At 28.1% G+C, this 19,075-nt stretch overlaps 4 protein-coding genes across 4 annotated transcripts in view; 2 read left to right on the top strand and 2 right to left on the bottom strand.

The window, feature by feature from the left end:
- Positions 1-734, top strand: part of LOC113376103 — a 70,399-nt gene extending 69,665 nt beyond the window's left edge. Inside the window, exon 10 of the mRNA XM_026616030.1 lies at positions 55-734. Within this exon, the coding sequence (XP_026471815.1) occupies positions 55-485 (431 nt within the window). The 3' untranslated portion in view covers positions 486-734. The remainder of the gene's footprint in view (positions 1-54) is intronic.
- A 389-nt stretch (positions 735-1,123) lies between these two features.
- On the bottom strand, positions 1,124-8,019 carry LOC113376102 (autophagy-related protein 16-1-like). The gene is made up of 8 exons (XM_026616029.1): positions 7,885-8,019; positions 7,551-7,821; positions 4,266-4,428; positions 3,444-3,469; positions 2,926-3,070; positions 2,064-2,169; positions 1,464-1,606; positions 1,124-1,159 (listed from the first exon to the last, which is right to left on the bottom strand). Exons 1-8 carry the CDS (start codon positions 7,982-7,984, stop codon positions 1,124-1,126), a joined length of 990 nt encoding a protein of 329 aa, XP_026471814.1. The 5' UTR covers positions 7,985-8,019.
- A 187-nt stretch (positions 8,020-8,206) lies between these two features.
- LOC113378230 lies at positions 8,207-11,340 on the top strand. The gene is made up of 4 exons (XM_026618760.1): positions 8,207-8,345; positions 8,500-8,671; positions 9,817-9,939; positions 11,031-11,340. Exons 1-4 carry the CDS (start codon positions 8,231-8,233, stop codon positions 11,212-11,214), a joined length of 594 nt encoding a protein of 197 aa, XP_026474545.1. The 5' UTR covers positions 8,207-8,230; the 3' UTR covers positions 11,215-11,340.
- Positions 11,341-12,749: 1,409 nt separating this feature from the next.
- Positions 12,750-18,389, bottom strand: LOC113378227 (solute carrier family 41 member 2-like). Its single transcript, XM_026618757.1, has 9 exons — positions 18,259-18,389; positions 16,656-16,814; positions 15,637-15,816; positions 14,863-15,007; positions 14,640-14,786; positions 13,940-14,190; positions 13,611-13,719; positions 13,338-13,486; positions 12,750-12,969 (listed from the first exon to the last, which is right to left on the bottom strand). Exons 1-9 carry the CDS (start codon positions 18,325-18,327, stop codon positions 12,772-12,774), a joined length of 1,407 nt encoding a protein of 468 aa, XP_026474542.1. The 5' UTR covers positions 18,328-18,389; the 3' UTR covers positions 12,750-12,771.
- Positions 18,390-19,075: the final 686 nt, after the last annotated feature.

Below are 19,075 nucleotides of genomic sequence, written 5' to 3'. Positions count from 1 at the left end.
GGCGGTAAATATAAATGCAACATAAGTTATAATTTAATTCTATTCTTCCAACAGATTCCCGCATGAACAACAACAAACAACAACACGACGACATGCTGCTGATGCAGACTATTCACATCACCGACAAGTTCAATTTCGAGCGCCGGCAGCAACAAAACAATCAACATTCAACGTCGCGCGACAATGGCACCCAGAATATCAGTAGTGTTACAGATGACTTGTGCGTCAATGGCATGGGATTAATATTTGCTGGTGCAATATTCCTCGCGTTGCAAATGGCAATTGTCTCCATATGGACGGTCGTATGGCAATGCAAACGTAAGCAGAAATTAATCGACTCCGCCGATTGCGTGATCGTGCCCCCACAAAGTCGAATGTTCAGCCAGCACCGACCCCCAAACGGCAGCCTGAGTAGCGCGAGCTCAATTGGAAGCAACGTGCGCAAACTCTACACCGGCAACAATTTCAACCGGCAGCACTATTGAACCATGTCCCAGATTTGTGCAAGATCTCTCTACACGACGCGAACCCACATTGACAATCAAAAGACTTGACTCGATTCGTACAAAACCGAAAGAGTATTGTCCAAAAGCAAATGTTCGAAATAAAATATGTACTAGATAGACTACGTTTATAAGTTAGCAATTATATAAAATAACAATTAAATCCTTCGATAAGTTTAGCATATAAACATATAGTACTGATGATTATTTATGATATTGATGGAACAAATAGTGGCACAGTTTTGAGGAATGTATGTTTTGAGATGATTTACTTTTTGAATGTTCAGGCTTTTGTTAATACAGCAGCTTTTGGTGCCGGGATAATGCTTTACAAAAAAAACATAACAAGACGCGTGATACGTATTGGTATCTCGATATCGATCAAACTAGACAAAATCTAACTCGATTCTTAGAAGTAACTATTTGTAAGTCATACAGATAACTAAGTGCAATTTAAATCAGGAATAAGGACGACCACTAAATTATTATAAAAACTTTCGTAAAGATAAAATAAATATAGCTAATCAACTAACACTTTAAATTCTGCAAGAATATAAGATGTTTGAAATTGATTTATGTAAATAGTAAAATATTACGATCATAGCAATTTCAAATAATATTTATGTTCGTATTAATAGAAATGCTTGTCCTTGTTCCTAGAATATAGATAAAATATTTTTATACTTTTGGGTTAAGTCTTGAACAAGCAATTAACTAGACAAAATCATATTATTAACTATATTCATAATTCATTATATAACTTGTCATCTATTTTACATTTTTAGCAATATGTAATTTTAAGATAAATATAATTTCATATCGTATATTACATATTACAATATTAAAAAATAACCCAAAGCATTTTTATTTGTAATTATCCTGAATTTCCTCGTAGGCAAAAAATAAAATAAAACAAGAATATACAAGAAGAAAAAATAATTACAAACAAAGAGTACTCACTCGTAACCGCTGATCAGACACAGTCCAAACACGGCTAGCGAAGTCATTAGACGCTCCGAGAATTAAGGTGCCAGTACTATCAAAATCCACTGACATCACACCTGCATTACTTCCTACTAAAGTCCCTCTGCTTTCAAAAGAACCTGACAAAACCATTACTTTTTTATAACAATAATAACACTCGTAACGAAATTAAAAATTTGATGCAGTTTTATATCATGCACGGGCCAGTCTTCGACACCAAATTTTGCCAATGCGACCTCCACTTTTTGTTAAATCAGTTATAATATCTATAATTTTTAATCAGTAAAGTAGAAACTGAAAAAATTGTAATAAACAGAATTAATTAGATAGAATAAAAAATATAACTATCAAGTATAGTAATAAATTACATATACACATATTATATATAATTATTATAATGTAAAAAAGAATACAGTCCAACTAAATAAAGAAACAACCATCCAAGAATTTATAAAAACATAAAAAGCCCAAATATGCATGCCACAAATAAAAAATTAAATTGCACACAAAAAAAAATTAAAATTTAAAACATGCAAACCTTTAAACAAATAAAAATTAAAATTAAAACATGCAAACCTTTAGTTATGCTCCACAATTTAACTTTACGATCAGCTCCACCAGTTGCAACTATTCTTTCAACAGGATTCCATCGTACAGCACTCACCTCACTATCATGAGCATCCTGTAATTGATTTGAATATTTAAACATTTCATTTAATGCAACAGAAATAAATATTTAGAGCTTGAAAATATTGCATGTAACAATTATTACAAGATATAGTTATACGTTAAAAATAAAAAAACAAAATGATTGAAAAAAATTTTTATTATTGATATCTAGTTTACAAAAATATATCATTACAAAATAATATAATGATCAAATACGAACTAGAAACCATAATCTACTGTATTTTTAATTTATAGCCATATTATTAAATATAAACAGTTTGATTATATAAACCAATCAGTATAAACTAACAAAACGGTCCAACAAAAAATAACAATCAGTCAGTTTAAAACTCCCATATATTATACTGTACTAATATTAAAACTTCAATAAAATATAGTATACTTTCCATTAAATTAAATAAATCTAAATTAAATTAAATCCCCTTATTTAATTTCTTAAAATAAATTTAATGGTATACTTTTCATAGAACTATTCCAAAATAATTCTAAATTTCATGTACAAAACGAATTTATAATATAAAATCTAATTTAAACTGACTACTTATAGACATAAAACGAACATAATAGATAATTAGTTGCAAATTTAAAAAAATAAGCTATAACGATTGGAACAGTGCCCAATTAAAACATGGTATATATTCTACCATGATTATAGTTTGTATAAAACCAATTATTACAAGCAATAATATATTACAAAATGCAATTAACTAAATATGTATTGTCATTTTTAATATTACTGAATACTCACAAATTTGCAAGAAACTTTAGAGGGAAGTGCACCACAGTAAGTTGCATTTACTAAATCTCTACTATTAGCCCTATCTGGACTAATTCCAGCTCTATTTTCTTTAGCTGCATCTTCTAATTCACGACACATTCGATCATTCCTCTTCCTGAAATTAAATAGAGGCATTCTGAAAAAACATGAAGACAATATGAACACAAATTTCTACACAAATATTGCATACAGAAGAATAGAGTGATATAGTTAACCTTTATCATTAGTGTAATACAGACATTGTTAAAACATTACAATCAACTAATAGAAAACTAAATACGTTAACATAAAATACATAATCATGCTATCTACAGTACACAAATTAATTCAACAAAGCTACTACACATAGATACAAAAATATAAACAAAAAAAATGTGAGAAGTGAGATAAAGGTTAAGCACATTTATGTTTTCTACGTAACTTACCTTAGAAAGGATTCATTATCTTCATTCATTTTGTCAGCGTCTTTCATTTTATATTTCATTAACCTTTCTAACAAAATTCTATTTTCATCCTGTAACATAATAAATTATTTAATCAGAGCATTAATGAAGCAGACAAAATCATAAAATAATTTACAAATGTAATATAATATTACAATGCAAAATTATGCTATCAACAAGAAATATTCTGGTGTAGGGGCATGAATTTGTTTTGCAATTTTTGAAAGACTGTTAAAAAAAAGAAAATTTTTTCACTATATTTTTTTGCAATTTATTAATTTATGTTTTGAGAATAAAAAATGAAGATAAAAATTTAAAATATATATAAAGTTTTAATTCCAAAAGGTGATGAAGTGGGTGATATCAAAAAAATGGCACCTGACCATGCCCATGATTTTATCCCTCCTAATTATCTGAAGAAACAAATGTAAATATATTTATTAATCTAGAATAGTGTCACTATCGTATGAACCACAAACAATTAAACTTTTTTTTTCACTAAATAGCTACCGTCTGAAAGTTAAAAAATTGCTTTTTTGATATTCTCGATTTTTTTTCAAGTGAATCGGTCCAGTAGAAATTGAGAAATCGTGGCCATCATATAAAAAAAACGATTAAAAAAAAAACGCATTTAAAGTTTCGCAGAGAAAGGAAATATGGGAGGATTATCAAGCTCCAAAAATAAATTAAATTTTGAAAAATCCTCTTAAACACATATTCTTAAATACTTATACTTTAAAAATATGAAAAAAGTAAAAACAGTTTTTTAAAATTCTAGACCAAAACACCCCTTTAAGTCAACATTATATCTCATAAATTGAATCAGTGAAATTTCAAAATGTGTGTAAAATTATTCATGGTATTAACTTGAGATTTTCGTAATTTCTCTTCCAAAGATGCAAATGCTAATTGCAGGGCAGTATGTTCATCTCTCAACATTGTATTAAGTACTTCTAATTCTTTTTTTCCATTTACTAGCATTTGAACTTCCGCCTGCAAGCTAGTATTTTTGATTCCAATTTCGGTAAGACTGAAAGAAAAAGCATGTGTATATGTAATGAAAAAATTATATATATATATAAATATATATATATATATATATATATATATATATCATTGAAATAATTACAATTTGTATATTCCAACATTAAAAACAAAACACCATTAACAAAAGCAAAATATGTAGTAGACAAAATGAATTGTTAAGATTGGGATTCTTCATACATTGGCCAGACATGTTAATATTTCGAGAAGAAACTTACACAGCATGAATTGTAATAAGGTAAATTAAAAAAAACAATTATATATAATGCTTATATCAATAACAAAAAGATTCATTTTGATAATCCGAAAATATTGTTTCACAAAAAGGACTTGTAGAATCTATGTTAATAGTTCATACCAACAACAGTGTAAATTTAATAACTGATACAATTATTTCTCACTTTTATTTAATTTATTACTTTTCACATTTGTTGATATTATGGTGCCTTTTCGTCCAGTTGTTTACATTATAATCGTATCAATTCCTTGCCATTTACTACTTTACATACTTACATAACAGTTTTATACATATTTTTTTGCTCTTATATTTTATTTTGATGATGAGAGAAGAAACGTCTTGAAACTTTTATAATTCAGTTATTTCACTTCATGTATAAAGTGTAAGTGTAGTTTATAATTTAACGTTTATATGCATATATGAACTTAATCGTATTATTAATATACACCTATCCCCCGTTTAGCACGGGAGATATGTTCCAGCAAAAAACCTTGTAACTCAAAAAATTCACTTTTATATGGAAAAACCGTGCTAAACGAGAATCACTATAAAAAAGCCCTTTTTGTCAGTTTTTAATATGATGAATAACTAATCCATTGAACAGAAAATAAATATTAATATATTAAATATCAAACATATTTAATAAATTATAAGAAAATCAAACTATTTCTATAAAACTTTAATAAATATTGTATTTTCATTATAGACTAAAATTAAAATGGTTTGTACATATATAGCCTTTCTTTTACTCTCTAGTTTATTTATTTTCCTCTTTTACTATTGTCAAATTATTTTCTTTTTTTTATAAATTAAAGATTTTGTAAAAAATGATTCTGTAACTTGTTCATCTTGAATAAATTTATGCTATCTATTATATACAAATATTAATTAGTATTTGTTAAGAAAGTTTAAGGACAATGATGATCTTTGTTTTGATATTTCAAGCAAACTAGCTTATACACACATAACATTCAGTTTTGATTATAAAACGGGAAGTTTCCATCTTAATCTATAGATTTCAATCATAGACATGGACTACTAAAAACTAGTAACTGTAACATATGTTTTGTAGTGTTGTATGTTGACAGTACAACAATAAAAATGTTATTGTAGATATAAGATGTACAACCATCTTAACATTACGCCACTGGATGCTAGAAGAAAATACCTCACCTTCTGCTATGGAGTAAATATTGTGAAAGGTGCTTTAGATGTGCCTTTGTATGATAAATTTGAACGCTTCAAATTTATCATACCTAACGGTAGGCTACGTTACAATAGAACTTTGGAAATACCCACAGTTAAAACCAAATTTGTTTCACGCGTACCCATGTTCAGAATATCAAAAATAATAAATAAATTTGCTTCTGAGATTGATATCTTTAGTCTGACGGTGACAAATATAAAAAATCAAGCCAGAAAAATTATCCTTAAAAAAAAGACTGTCTTAAGTAGTGATTTATAGTTTATTAAATGTTTAATTTTATTAATTTTTATTTAATGTTATATATTTGTAGTTTATATATATTAAGTGTTATGTATATATATACAAATCTATCTATAAACTCTTAATACTCAAATTTTCTCATATTATCTTTAATGTACACTTTAAAATGTAATTATATTGTATTATTGCCTTGGGCGTTGAATAAATAAATAAATAAGCAAATTATAGTTTAGTGTTTATAATTTCGTGTAAATGCAAAATTATTAAATTTGTAAAAGCAATTATTAAACGTGTAAAATGAATATCTTGTGAGGCAGGATAAGGTGTAATCTGTTAGCAAGCAATTAGTTTCTCATAGACTATTATAAGAAGTTTGTTGAAAGCTTCATACTACATATATAAGTGCAAAATATCAAATACACCTAAGTCTGTTTTTACACGGTCTTTTTGTACACGGTTTTGATATAACACGGTTTGAAAATTGAATATTTTTAATTTTTTTACACGATTTTATTCCATTTAGCACGATTTGAAATTTTATGTACTTAAATTTTTTTTGTCAAATTTAATTTTTGCGAAGTATGTTCATATCACAAAAAAGTACTTATGAAAGAAAAAAGTCTGAAACCATCTATAGTATCGTTAGTTTGCGAATACTAGCTTAAAGATTTAAGTGAATTCCCCTTTAGCGCGTACAAACAATTTTTACTGGTATTTACTTATTCTACTTTATTTTATTTTTTACCTTAAAAATTGAATAACCTATTCTTTTCGTTCACAATATAGTTTTATAATTCCTGAACTTGCCATACATTTAATTTATATTACTTTTAAGATTAGAGTGCATATCTTTTTTATCATTAATCACTATGCATGTGAAAATAAGCATTATATATTTGATTTAATAAAATAAACATGAATTCTTGTTCTTAAAAATTCATGTTTTTCATTATTTGTAATAGATTTTAGAGATTAGGAACAAATCACCCATTTTTGTATAAGATCAATGTCTTTTTTTACACGTTTTTTTTTTTACACGGCTTCTTCTGGAACCAATCTACCGTGTAAAAACAGACTTAGGTGTATATACAAATCTATCTAAAAACTCTTAATACTCAAATTTTCTCATATTATCTTTAATGTACACTTTAAAATGTAATTATATTGAATTATTGCCTTGGGCGTTGAATAAATAAATAAGCAAATTATAGTTTAGTGTTTATAATTTCGTGTAAATGCAAGATTATTAAATTTGTAAAAGCAATTATTAAACGTGTAAGCAATCAACCAAAGGTCTGTTAGCAACCAATTAGTTTCTCATAGACTATTATAAGAAGTTTGTTTAAAGCTTCATACTACATATATAAGTGCAAAATATTAAATATTTCAATTAAATAATGATTTGTAAAAAGTCAAAACAAACCTTTGTTCTTTACTGGTTAGTTTTTTTGTCAATTCTTGTAGCTGAGCATTTAAATCAATAATTTGTTGTGCATTTTCACCTTTTCTTCTATGCAATTCTGTTAATTCTTCCTGTTGGCTCATACATTTTTGTTCTAAAACTGATATTCGAGAAGAAGTATCATTACTATGGCTTCCTGGTATTCCAGAACCGGAGCGTAATTTTTCATTTTCAATGGTCAATTGCAAATTCTCTGTCCTTAGGGTGGTTACATTATCAAATAACCTGTTGTCTAAAAGAAAAAAATGGTGCAAATTAAAAACATTGTTAATATGGTTTTTTTAGGTTAACTTACGCAGAAGGATTAATTCCTGGAAATCTTTAGTCTCACGACCATCCCTTTCTCTTAAATCTTTTAAAATATTTTCACGCCAATTTGTTTGATCAGCTGACATTGTTAATAAGTTAATAAAAAGCAGTCTTACAACTAATGAATAAAATTAGGCATAAAAGCGCGAATAACAAATAATAATAATAGATCATGAAATTTGTGTTAAATGTACTGTAAAATATAGCATTATTTTTTTTCTATTGGTAACTCGTCATTCTTTTTGAATATTATTTGAAAAAAAACACAAAATAATTATTTATTTCAGTCATTTCGTTTGACACTTGAACATATTGGACACACAGAAAGTTGAATGCATACACAGCCATGCATATGTGATTTGCACAATAGATTTTATTACATCATTTTATTACAGTTGAAGGAAATTACATTCAAATTAAATTTTAATCTCATCCGAACCAGCAAAGGTAACGTTTAAATTAATAATTATTAACATTACTTCAATATTAAGCGTTTTTTTTTATAATGTTTTGATGCATGTTTTGCGTTGTACTTTCGGTACAAGGTTATATTTTCTATCTACCATCGAGTACATAATTAAATTGTGGTTTTTGTATTTAGATCAACACATTATAATGGCATCAAAGGATTCAAAAGGTAAATGGTGCTGTGGTAAGCTCTCTCTGAAACCGTTGACAAAAGAAAACTTAGTCAAGTTCTACCTCCCTGCACAGGGCTTTGTTACTTACACTGGGCTGTCAGTGAGTGTAATCAGTCCAGGATTTTATACAGAGTAAGTATAAAATATACAGTAGAATCCGCTTAGTATGACATCGAAGGGACGCCGAAATCTCGTCATACTAACCGGTCGTCATTAAAAGCGTACTGAAAGAAAATTATACTGTCTAAACCCAATGAACAACACATAACATACATAAAAAAAACATCTATCGAACATACATGCATACGTACATAATTCCTAATTATATAAATATTATATTTATTATTTTTTAAACATTTGGTATCTGACCCATTTACCTCACATACGGGCTAAAGTGGAACAACCAGGGGGCGAACAGATGCAATTTCTTCTATTAAATTTTAAAGGCATTTTACGCTATATTATTGAACCAACGCAAAATATTAATTTTGTGGGTACATTTGTTAAAAAGACAACACAGTACATTACATTGATCTGCTATCAGTCAGAAATATTTATCAGAAGAGCCGGAATAACAATTTATTCAATTATTCTCTTGTAAAATTGCTTTTTTTAAAACTTTACTATTTTATTACTTACACCTTTGCCAAAGTAAAGGTTCAGCTGGTCCTTTTTATCGCAGTCATGTGCTGCTTATCTTCTGATAGCAAAGTCATAAGAATAAAGATGATGGCTGGTTATGAATTTATACATTTTTCGCCCTCTACTATCAAATATAATTGTTAAAAAAAATCTAATTTTATTTGTTTATGAGATATCCGTGGTGGGCCATTAATAATTAGTCTACCCTACCCATAAACATACAAATGTGATTTTTTAATGTAAGTAATCAGTAATTTTTGATTGATTTCTTTACATAATTTTATTGTAAAAACAGTCCCTGGTGCTATTGTGCACAAAAGACATAGCAATTGCTTTCGTAAACTTGGCCACATCATGTAAAATCTTGTCGGTCATTATAATTGGATATATTTTTTTGCAAAAATGGGTCATTATAAGCGACATGTCAATGTAAGCGATGTCAATATATCCGACTATACAGCTGTTTTTTTAAGGAATTTTATATGGAAACCAAATTCCTAGTGCGATTACGTCATATTAAGGGGTTGTCAATATATCCGCCGTCATACTAATCGGATTCTACTGTACAATTTACTTAGACTATTAAGTTATTTATTTATTGATGGTTCACTTATTGATTATTCACTTGAATTTAGTGTTTTGCCGAAGAAGGATATGACAAATCTCTTGCTTTTGGCGTCTGTTGTCGGTTCTGGAGCATATTTATATAGTAGAAATCATATGGAAAAACTACCACAAGATAAGAGAGTTCTTTACAGGTAAATAGACATGTTTTAAATGTAACATTCGAAATGTAGATACAGGTAACCCCCGCATAACACGGATTCACTCTCCATCCCCCTCATAATACAGTACTTTTGGATATGCATAACACCGTTTAAGAATTGAGGAAGGTTTTAATAAAATAAATATAGCAAAACCTATGAAAATCAAACTTCATTTAATCTAAAATCAGTAAATTTGCCTTACAATTTCTCAATAATACGTGATGAAACAAGTGCAAAAGATAACTTGGATTGGTTGGTTGCCTAATGAAACATTTTTGTCAAAGCAAGTAATCGCAAATATAATTTTTTTTGCACAAAATAATGCACAGACCTGGAAGTAGTATAAAATACTGCTCAGAGGATTAGGATATCTTGCAAAAAAAAGATCATGTTGGATGTTACTTATTAATTATGATGAAAAAAATCTTATAATTCAAGTAATATATATTACTTCTTAAAAAAATGAATTAATGTGATAATATTTATTATAAAATCATGATACGTAGCATGTTTTTTTGAATTCTTAGAACGTAATTCCTTTTTTTGTACAAGTTCTTTGTCCCTTATAACACGGATTCGCATAACATGTCAGTTTTCTGGAACATAACTACCGTGTGGTAGGGGGTTTACCTGTAGATCATTTTTTTCGCGTTTTGTATTGGTTATTAAAGTCATTGTTTATGAGTTACTCCAATTAATATACAATATCACAAGGAATTAATTCATAATTTGTGGTAATAAATATAAGAATGTTATCTCAATTCGAGATTGAAAAAATCAGATCAAAATATTATCAACTGCGAAACATAAATAGCAACAATATCAAAATTGGTTACTGATTTTAAGAGGTAACACTACCGCCTAAGTAAAATGTGTTTCACTTTTTTTTATGGGTGGAAGGAAATGGAACAAAAACAAGTAATCATCTGAATAACAAATTAGATGATAATTTAAAAATGATGGCAACATATCCAGCGTGGAATTTGTAGTGTATTGCTTGAGCAACTTGAATTAATGAAAAATTTGTAGTAGTGTTACCCCTAAATAAATACATTACAGTTATCAACTTACTTTTTTCTTAGTGGTTTCGGTGCAGTCCTTTTCACATTTGGTTCTGTACTCTTGTGGGCAATTATAAGAGGTGCCTTACCCGACCAATCCAATGCGGCTGCTGGAGTGACATTGGGAATTGCTTCTAGTCTGGGCCTAACAAAACTTGGAATGAGCTATTTGGAAGAGATTGATAAGTCTGTAGTCAAGAAGTGAAGCGAAATCTAAAATTGCTAGTAGTTCTTTTTAATTTTACATTTTGATAAAGTATTTGTAGTTATTATTGATAATCTTGATGCCTTGATGTAAGCTTGTATGTTATTATTTATAATTTGTGAAAAATTTATTGTTATTTGAAGACACTGGAAATCTGAACTAAATAAAACAGGTATAATTTGCCTTGTACAATTTAATTGACCCTAGTTCATTTATACACAAATTTGCATATAACGTAAGACAATTTTCAATAAATACTGATATTTGAGATAAATAAGGAATTATCTCTACAACTTGAAATATAAAAACAATAATTATTTTTACACACATTTCTATAAAATGGAAAGTTGCATGTCATTAACTGGTATGTGCTAAGTTGATGAAAAAAATTATATTAGCACAGCTTTGCACATTTTGTTTCCATTGCACTCACATTTAACTTTTAATGTGTTACATTTTTTCTATACCCCATGTTCTGTTGCATTTCTTCTATTCGTTTAACATTGATTTTAAATATATTCAGCTAAAATTATTAGCTTGGATGATCAGACAAATTTGCTTGTGGAATAAAAACATGCAAATTTCTCATTAGTACACTTTACTTAAAGGTAAAGTTTGCACATAAATATTTAACATTTTATACTGTATTACACTATTTTTTTAAAAAAAATTAAACTAAAAATGTTTGATTTGTTGTTGTGTGATAGAAGGTTAAATACGATCCGTAAGAAATAATTAAATAATAGAAATGACAAAACAATTTGTAACAACATATAGCTTGAGGTTTGTTTATATGTTCAACTATGTTACATTGAATATGTAGGTTTATATGGGCATGATTCATGCTTATTCATTATTAGAAAAGTATTGTCATCATCAGTTTGTAAAGGCGCTTTATACTTATCTACAAAATTAGAATAATCAAAAAAGATTTTAACATAATTTTGCAATATGTATTTGACATGTAGGCCAAATCAAAACAGATAATTTTGTTAACTTTATGGCAAAATCTAGCACTGCCAAAATACTATTTTATTTAACAAATTTGTTAATAATTATTAAAATGTATTCATACACGCATACAACTTGCAAACTTTTTCTTATGCACATACATTCTACACATATAATACTTATAATACATGTGTCTTTTACACATATTACTGTATGTGCGCTCTCACTTTAATAAAATAAATTTAATAATATGTATGAAAAAATAATGAGTTTATCAGTAAAAAAATAAACCTATTTAGTTTTGAAATCTTTAGCAATGCTATTTAAAGTGTTATTCCATTATAACTAAAATAACATCTTAAAATATTTTTGGTTGTTTGGGAATATTCATATAGTATAACAAAATATACAGACGTCTTTGTTCAACAGCTTAATAAAAATATACTATGATATATTTTCATAAAAAACAACAAGATATCCAACTAGCCCAGCTTTGTGTGTTGTATTTAGCCCAAAACTAGCTAATAAAATTTTGAACAAAATGCAAGGGTATAAAAATAATTACAATACTATTAGATGCCTCTCGTATTAACTATGTAGCATGAATTACATTCCTGTCTCTGCTACCAATTCACTATCTCTTTCTCCAACTAAATAGAGAAATTGGAAACCAATTGCCAATAGTGAGATTCCAAGCAAATCGCCAAGTGATGTCAAGTACGGGATTGCAGAATTATCAGGGTCAATTTTATGTTTCCACATCCAGTGTATTAGAATATAGGCAACATATAATAAAGCTGCAACCTATAACGGATAATTATGCATCAAAATATAGAAATAATAAAATCAGTAAATAATAAGAAAAAAGAAATAATGCCCACAACTTGCATTTCAGAACGATAATAGCATTTCCTCAAAATGTAACACAAATTTTTATTATAATAGTTAGAAATAATTGCAGGAGTCTAATTTTAAATATATTATTAAATATTAAGCATTATGAAATATACTATATGAATGTTTGCAACTAATGATTATCATTTAACATTATATAAGCATATCTACTTAAAATCAAAGTATCTATAATGTAATTAAATTAATAGTTATTAAAAATACTTCCACACTTAATAACAAAGTGAATTAATGAATAAGTACTATACTGAAACACTTACTTGAAGCAGGGCTGCGCATAAATAAACAAAAACAAACAAGGGTGTCAGGGAGGAATGTCCAGACTTCATGTAGTTTATTGTATATATGAAAATCAGGTGGCCGGGAATAACCATTGACATCAAAACTCTAGTTGTTCTAGCATGCATCCCTGTAAAATATGAATTGATAATTAAATGATAATTTACAATATTAGTTATTAAAATATAATTTAAAAAAATCTTTGAATAATTGTTGTATGAAAAGAAATCATTAATAATTTTAAATATGCATACCACTTCCACAAAAACTAGCAACAGGCGTAATAAACATAACGGCATCATCACCTCCAACAAGTGTTCCTAGTTCAGACTCTTTGTGCAGAGCAGTGGAAATACGAGAAGCCTGAAAATGTAGTACATATATTTATAAAAAGAAATATTTACGTACGAATATTAAATTGACATTCTTCAACCGGCAATTTATAATATATATATATATATATATATATATATATTATATACATATTATCAACATACTTTCTAAATATTGCACGTAAGTAGCATATACAAAAATAATTTTCTTTTCAGTAATTAAAAAAAATGTACACTAAAAGTGATTGTACCTGTACAGCAACTAAATTTCCTCCAACTCCATTAATAACTGGTTGAAAGACTGCAATCCCTTCAAAGCGAGATACCATAAAATCTAGAATAAGACCGCCTACAGAGCTAATCAGCATTGCGGTTAATACTGGTGTCCATCCATTATATAATACATCACGAGTGTGTTCGTTCTTCTTCGCAATCCAAACCCACAAAGGCGTAACAAGAATATAACTTGATATAATTAGAGGTGCTAGCCAATCTTGATTACCTATGAAAAATATAAATGTTTTAAAAGATTTAAAAGAAATAAATGCATGACAAACTTAAAGATGTGAATGGGGTATGTGATGTGGCTATTTTATCAGAACACGAGTACTATATTCTTCTGAAATAAAATTAAGAGAAGAAATTTCATCATAAACTGATAATCAAAAATTGTTTCAAAACTTTGTGTTCTCAAAGTGTTGGAATTTAACTAGATTTGTACAATAAAATTCAATTTTAATAGATAATCTTCCAAAAAATAATGATGTATGCAAATGCATTAATAATTTTTTTAATAAAACTTTAAATCAATCCTAGGAGATCTAGTTTTAAAATAGTCTGATATGGGTTTGAAACCTATTGTTCCGAGAAACTAATCAAATCTTTAACATTTTTGTAAGTTCAAGATGTAAATCAATATTGTTCATTGATCCGTTTTATCGTTTTCTATACCTATTGATTCGTATAATAACATTGAGATCCATGATAATAATGCCAGTGATGTTATATCCCCAAGACTTGCAGCAATCGGCGTGGCAACATTGTCCGGATTTATTTTACAGTGTCTGGAGAATACTATAACTCCTGCAGTGATTAAGCCTACATATAAGTGTAAAACATTAATATACATAATACATTAATCATATCTGTATTGTAGATTTAAAAGTTTACAAACCTAAAACAAAGCTCGCTAAAGATGCCGTGACGAGACTGCTAGCGCAAAGTAAATAAGCGTGATCTAATTCTACTGCGTTGCTTTTGATTCCACCCATGACAACGGCTACCACAGATCCCAAAAATCCTACGACAATGGCTTGGCACTGAAATAAATTAAAAACATTTACAATATTTGTTTATATATGATATCCAACTATTATAGAAGTTTATTGCCGTAAGAAAAGTAGTAATATTTAATGGAACAAATTAAATTCAAACTTCTGTACAAAGTCATGTTAAAACCAATTTGGACGTACGGAATACAGATTTGGGAAACGGCGCACAAATCCATCATCGCCATAATTCAAAGATTTCAAAACAAGATTTTGAAAGAAATTATAAACGCACCCAAGTATGTCTCAAATTAGTTGGATCATTCAGATTTGAAATGAACACAGTTAAAGAAGAAATTGAAAAATTCAGTCTGAGATACAAGGATAGAATACAGAACCACCCAAACATTATGGCCAAAAATTTAATAAAAAGCCATGGCTCGAATCGAACGGCTCAGAAGAAAACGGCCCCTTTTTGATAGCCTTTAGTAATCCTATAATATGTACAATTAATTACTCATAGGCTTATTTAAATTTTTTCACATCAGGACTACATCTATAAGCTAAACATATCCAACATCGAATCGGATAATCACTGGGTGACCTTTCGACCTTTTTTCCTTATTTAATAAACCATTAAAATTACTGAATTACTGAAAAAAAAATTAAAATTATTTTACCTGTATGAGTGTTAAATTTCCGACAATCATGCTCCACTGTTGTTTTGGAGTATCCATATTCCCAAGATTAGCTTGCGTGGAAAGTCGCGATGCTAGAGTCATCTCCAAGTTACCTTTCAGGCCGAGCAATGCAGGCACCAATATTACCAATTCCGTGATGTTTTCGAACACCGTCCAGTGCTAAATAGTTAAACAATATTTTAATATACATGGTTAATATACAAATAAAAAAAATTGAATAGGAAATAATTTTTTTTTTTTGGCCTCCGTTAAAAATTTATCCACATAAAAAATAAATATGTTTCATTTATAGAACACTATAAGTAATTATAAATAATTATAAGTTCTCAAATAAAAATATATGTATACAATAGTTTATCAATTATTGAAAAAAATCATTTAATTGAGCAACATACAGTAGAACTCCAATTATCCGAACTCCGACGATCCGAATCGCCGATTATCCGAATCACTTTCAGAAAAAAAATTGTCCAAAAAAGTCTAAGTGCGCTATTATTCTTCCACCCGCGAAGCCAGTGTAGGCACATTGTTTGTTTTGATTTGACGGAGATGTTTAAAAAACAATGATTTTTATTTCTAAACTTGTACATAAGTACATTTTATTTATATTTAAAACATGTGAAAATATCATGTTTCTTTCATTTAATTCAATAAAAAAAATAGTGCAATATCAAAACGTAACTTTTTTTCTCTCCAATGGCAATTTAAAAAAAAAACTCCGATTATCCGAATATTTGATTATCCGAATGGGTCCCGGTCCCCATTAATTCGGATAATTGGAGTTCTACTGTATTGATATATAGTTATTGATCTATCTTATCGCAGTTTAGTATCAATATAATTATCAGCTTAGCTTATAGAAATATTTTTATTTATAATTGCTAAATAAAGTTATTATAAAAAAATCATTTATTAAAATCGCCTAGTTTTTATGTTTTTGCTAAATAAGTAAATACATAACATTCACAATTTATAAAAAAAGATAAAAATTCAATTACCTGTACTATATCTAAAACGAGTCCTGCTCCAACCATTCCAAATCCAGCGATAAGGAATGGAATAAACACCTGGACGGCGATCGAAAAATATGTCTCATGTACATCTTCGTTCGAACCGCACATTTTTGTTTCAATGACTAGATCAGGTAGCTTGGTTAACTAGAGTATTAAAAACATTATTTGATGACAAATAAAATACTATTTAAAATGAAGTGATAAGCAATATAAAAATTGTTGATGGTGAATGGTTTTAATTTTTTTGATGTGATATTGTTTCTGAGAAAACAAAAAACGATCTGTACTGTTATATTAAAAATCAGAAAAAAATATTATCAATGTTGCGTTGGAAACGTAAATAATAAACAAAAGCGGGAACCGTCAATGACTATTTATTTATTTATTTTACAAGCCGTCGGTATAATAATATTATAATAAGGCTCAAGTCAATATTTTGCGGATTTAATATAATTTAATTAACTATTATCTATTTTATTACTTATTTATTTATTATTTATTTATTCTATAAACTTATTCATATTTAGTTAATTTTATTTATTTTATTTATTTATTATTTAATTTATTTACTTTAAACTTATTTATATTTAGTTAATTTTAATTATTTTTAAATATAACTGGTTTGTTGCAAGTATTTTTTAAAAATTTAATAAGTATTATAATAAGCTTTTAACTTTTACAATAGAATTATTTTATTTAACAAAATTTTAGGTTATTTTATGATATTTTAACTAAGAGTTTTATATTATTATTATTATTATTATTGTCATTAATTATTTTGTCAATATAAGTATTTTCTCTTACAATTTTTAGGTATTTTGATGAAAGAAATATTTGTTTCACAAATTTTCAAGTGTTTTTAAATTATAAGTTTTTAGTTAACTAATTAATAAGTATTTTAACGATAACAATCATATAAAAATAATAATTATAAAAAATATAATAATATTACCAATTATGTAGATAAATTTATAAATTTCTAGATACAATTAAAATTTATACTTTTCGTAAAATACCTGAGACTAATGATCATATTTTCTTTTAATTATATGCATGAAGTGACCACTAAAATGTTCATAATTATTTTTTAACAGTACGGCATATATTAACACTGCATTCTATGCCAAACAAATGAAGGCTGTCAAACATTTTTTGACATCGCCCAGAGACAATCATTTTCGCTTCTATAATAAACTTGCATGATGGTCTGAAGGTGCTATATAATAATAAATAAATAAATAAGCCTATTATTTCCTGCCTTTTTTTACAAGGGTTTGCTAAATAACATAAACGTGTATATACAGAACATGTTGTACGCTACATGCTATATAATAAAGACTATAAAAACCAGATCCACTAATTATGATCACAAATTAGAAAATCACCCCAATTCACACGTCGCTCGACTGCTCCTCAAACCAGAATTAAGAAAACTTAAAAAATTAATAAAATAAATACTATCTATAATTATATTTAATTAATGTCAACCAAAATAACTCATAGAATGTAACTAATGTTCTGATTGTTTTTAATAAAAGAAATAAAAGAAAAAATTGCAGAGCAGACGTACAAGGGTCCTTTTGCTTACCCGTCTTCGAATTTCAGCAGAATGCACAATTGACGAAACTGAGGCAATGCCTCTTGAAACGATCGACATTTTTATTTCGACAACCAAAAACTGACAAGATCGTTCTTCAAACGCAAGTACTTAAATACTGCAGTACAAATTCTTGCACAAGTGCGACGTAACCATAAATAACTAATACAATTCTACTAATAGACGTTGTTGGCAATATTATTATCAAACTCGTACACAAACACAAACATTTCGATCAGATTGCGCAATCGATTTACCTCAGTGTCCGCATTGTCGTTAGCAGCGTCAAGCATCAATGTGAGTTCAACTTCTTCAGATTGCTCCTGAGAGCTCCTGTTTGACGCTGGCGCGGAGCTGGTGTGTGATTCCCGCCTGAATCAGCCGCTTGGTCTCCGTGCGCATTCGGTGGAACTGCTGCTGGCACTTGCGTTGTCTGCTGCTTGTTATTCTCCGGCTCGACCATCTCCGGTGCTTTGATATTATTGTCTCTGAAAATTAAGTTACACTTTGATTATTATATTAATTAAATTTATGGAATGAGTATCTTACATAAAGTTACAAACTAGTGGTCATGGCATCGTGCCTTAAGGACAAATTGCTGGAATTTACCGTACCAAAATTAAAATTTTTAAAAACGATTCAAGTTTCTTTTAGAAATCTGAAAAAATCGATTTCTGAGATTTTAAAATTTTTGAAATAATTTGTCCTTTTTGAACAATTAGAATTTTTATACTTTGAAATATTTTACAAATTTTGAACTTTTTTTCAAAGCAATCGCGATACTTTAGCTGCTTAGAAACGAAATATA

The sequence above is a fragment of the Ctenocephalides felis genome, unplaced genomic scaffold, assembly GCF_003426905.1.
Source record: "Ctenocephalides felis isolate EL2017-DRISC unplaced genomic scaffold, ASM342690v1 CF-g0.4_SCAFFOLD_01886, whole genome shotgun sequence".
Lineage (NCBI taxonomy): Eukaryota > Metazoa > Arthropoda > Insecta > Siphonaptera > Pulicidae > Ctenocephalides > Ctenocephalides felis.
The sequence above is the reverse complement of the archived record's forward strand: the minus strand, read 5'-3'. Positions and strand labels throughout refer to the sequence as shown.

What these genes read in the sequence shown, in the direction of transcription:
- LOC113376102 (XM_026616029.1), bottom strand. Translation starts at nt 7,984, where the DNA reads ATGTCAGCTGATCAAACAAATTGGCGTGAAAATATTTTAAAAGATTTA. An exon ending in CTAACCAGTAAAGAACAAAG is followed by an intron (nt 4,429 to 7,550) that starts GTTTGTTTTGAC and finishes TTTTTCTTTCAG; the next exon opens with TCTTACCGAAATTGGAATCA. An exon ending in TGTCTGATCAGCGGTTACGA is followed by an intron (nt 1,160 to 1,463) that starts GTGAGTACTCTT and finishes TCTATATTCTAG; the next exon opens with GAACAAGGACAAGCATTTCT.
- LOC113378227 (XM_026618757.1), bottom strand. Translation starts at nt 18,327, where the DNA reads ATGTCGATCGTTTCAAGAGGCATTGCCTCAGTTTCGTCAATTGTGCAT. An exon ending in CTGCTGAAATTCGAAGACGG is followed by an intron (nt 16,815 to 18,258) that starts GTAAGCAAAAGG and finishes TTAATACTCTAG; the next exon opens with TTAACCAAGCTACCTGATCT. An exon ending in TCGTTTTAGATATAGTACAG is followed by an intron (nt 15,817 to 16,655) that starts GTAATTGAATTT and finishes TTAACTATTTAG; the next exon opens with CACTGGACGGTGTTCGAAAA.
- LOC113378230 (XM_026618760.1), top strand. Translation starts at nt 8,231, where the DNA reads ATGCATACACAGCCATGCATATGTGATTTGCACAATAGATTTTATTAC. An exon ending in TCTCATCCGAACCAGCAAAG is followed by an intron (nt 8,346 to 8,499) that starts GTAACGTTTAAA and finishes TTTTGTATTTAG; the next exon opens with ATCAACACATTATAATGGCA. An exon ending in AGTCCAGGATTTTATACAGA is followed by an intron (nt 8,672 to 9,816) that starts GTAAGTATAAAA and finishes ACTTGAATTTAG; the next exon opens with TGTTTTGCCGAAGAAGGATA.